General features: G+C 25.9%; 1 protein-coding gene across 1 annotated transcript; it reads left to right on the forward strand.

The window, feature by feature from the left end:
* Positions 1–1763: 1763 nt before the first annotated feature.
* On the forward strand, positions 1764–2166 carry EIN_439920 (hypothetical protein; the record flags this gene model as incomplete). The annotated part of the gene is made up of 2 exons (XM_004183186.1): positions 1764–1815; positions 1886–2166. The coding sequence occupies 2 exons, from the start codon at positions 1764–1766 to the stop codon at positions 2164–2166; spliced, it is 333 nt and encodes a 110-aa protein (XP_004183234.1).
* Positions 2167–2559: the final 393 nt, after the last annotated feature.

The raw sequence follows: 2559 nt of genomic DNA on the forward strand, positions 1-2559 counted from the left end.
ATTTATTTGAGTTTATTTTCTTTTGAATAATAATAATTATAAAATTATGGTACATTTTAATTATTTATAAATAATATTATTATAATAGTTATGGTATAATTAAATTATAGATATAAATGGTTTAATCAAGTCCCATAATTTTTAAAAGAAAGAATACAATTAAATATATAGAAAGGAATTATCATTCTTGAAGTTGGAATGTTTGAGATGGGAGTATCAAGTGTTCATTCATCACTGAACTATTCTCGGGAAATTCCTCGAACATCAGGGTAGAAAGTACCAACCTTTAATAGGTAGGTGGAACACATGGATGCATAGAATCTTCGGATGAGATTAAACCATGTGAACCATTTTCGTTGTAAATACAGTTATTCAAACGCTTATGTAACTCGATGAGGGTCAGTCTTCAACTTCATTTTTTGATAATTAATTGTTTCTATTAATTTATAATAATTATACCAAATAATTGTTAAATTATTCGTTTAAATTAAAAAATTTGGTTTAATAATTAAAATACAAATAACAGTGTCAGTTAAACGGCATCGAGTGCTATTATCTTTGATTTTGATGGCTATAAAACCCAATTTGAATGTTATATGGAAATATTATAAATAACAAAGAAATGTTGTGTATACCCTTTTCACTTTTTTGCATTCTTTAAACCAATTTTCACCCAAAGATTTTTCTGTTTTTAGAACACAAATCTTTAATAAATTGCATCCCATAAAACAAGAGGCACTAATCTAATAGGAAGTTGCTGGACTTTATTTTCTTTCAATAATTCACACCTCAAAAACGCCATAAATCCAATTTTAGTTAAATTACATGGTATATTAACAGTTTTTAAATAACTGCACTGATAAAAGGTATAATCTGGAATTTTTTCCAATTGATCTAAAAGTTCAAAATATGGCAAATTGGTACATCTAGAGCAAAAACCGAATCCGATTTGTTTAATAAGAAATGGTATTTTGACATCAATAAGTGAAGTGCAGTCTTTGAATGTTTTTTACCAAATTTAGTAGCGGACCCTCCTATAAACACTGATGTCAAACTTGAACACTCCATAAACACGCCATCTCCAATAGAATTTTCAATATTAAAAATGTTGACTGACTTCAGTGAACCACATCGAGCAAAACAGTTGTCTTCAATTGTTTTTAATAATGTTGGAAATTTGATGTTTTCTAACATGGAACAACAAGTGAAACAACATTTGGGTAGAACTGTAATTGAATCAGGTTATATTATATTTGTAAGTTCGCTGCACTCAAATAAACTGAATTGACCAAGTTTCGAGAGTGTCTGTTATAAAATCGGTTCTATAATCTGATAACAAGAGCTGAATACACAATTCTTTATTTCTTTTAACTGTGTGGACATTTTGATGACAATAACATTCTGCATTTTTTGAAAATAAAATAAACAAAAAAATAAAAACTTTCTATCATAAATGATGTATATTTTGTTCCGATTTTAATTTTTAATGATATATCACGCACTTAATTGCATTAGAACAATCAAAACACAATAAAACTCCAAAAATGAAACACAAAACTTTTAATACTCAGTATTACTTTTTTATAGTAATATTTTAAGATTTTTTAATTTTTGTAATAGTTAAGAAAACCATATTTATAATAGAATAAACACAATTATTATTATTTATAATAAAATATAATAAATTAATAATAATAATAATAATATATTATTATATTAATTCAATTATAATATAAATGAACTAAAATTGTCAAATAATATTAATGGGTTCTTTCCACTCGTTTCCACCAACACCACAAGAAAAAGCGCTTTGTAGTGTCTCTTTCTTTCCTCCCAAACCGTCATACAATACTTGTCATTTTTTGTACAATTAGACACCGCAAAGTTCCATATAAAGTATACAGACCAAAGATTCCAAGTGATGTCTATATTCTATTTTCACATGGCAACGGTCTTGACATGGGGCAATGTGTCAGTGTCACCGAGAAGTTTCCTGACATGACACAATCAAATATTGTTGTATACGACTACTCTGGTTATGGTCTTAATCCACGTGAATTAAGTCCACTTAATAATATAGAAGATATCACTGCAATGTATTTGGTGATTCTAAAAGAAATGAAGGTCAAGCCGCATAATATCTTCATAATAGGACAGATATTATGACTTGGAATAATTCGATTTAATAAAAATATGATTTCAAAAATAGACGTTTATGATTATAATTGTTTTTTTATAATTTAGGTATAAAATATAATTTGTGTTTTTAATTATCATATAACTTTGAAAAACCACATAAAATATTAATTACAAATAATACTGATTAAAAAAGCGGGCATTTTAAAACATTCGAATTTTAAAAATTAATCAATAATTCTATTTTTAGTTTTAATATTAAAATGCTAACTCTTTAGAAAATTGGTGTTCATAATAAATTTATTTTTTAAAAAACAATTGTGCAACAACGATTTGTACCTACACAATAAAATTTAAATATAAAAATGAAAATAACAAAAATGTTAAAATATGAGATACTTTAAAGTTGAAATAAATGGATGT

Source organism: Entamoeba invadens (assembly GCF_000330505.1).
Source record: "Entamoeba invadens IP1 unplaced genomic scaffold scaff_1105074724807, whole genome shotgun sequence".
Classification (NCBI taxonomy): domain Eukaryota; phylum Evosea; order Mastigamoebida; family Endamoebidae; genus Entamoeba; species Entamoeba invadens.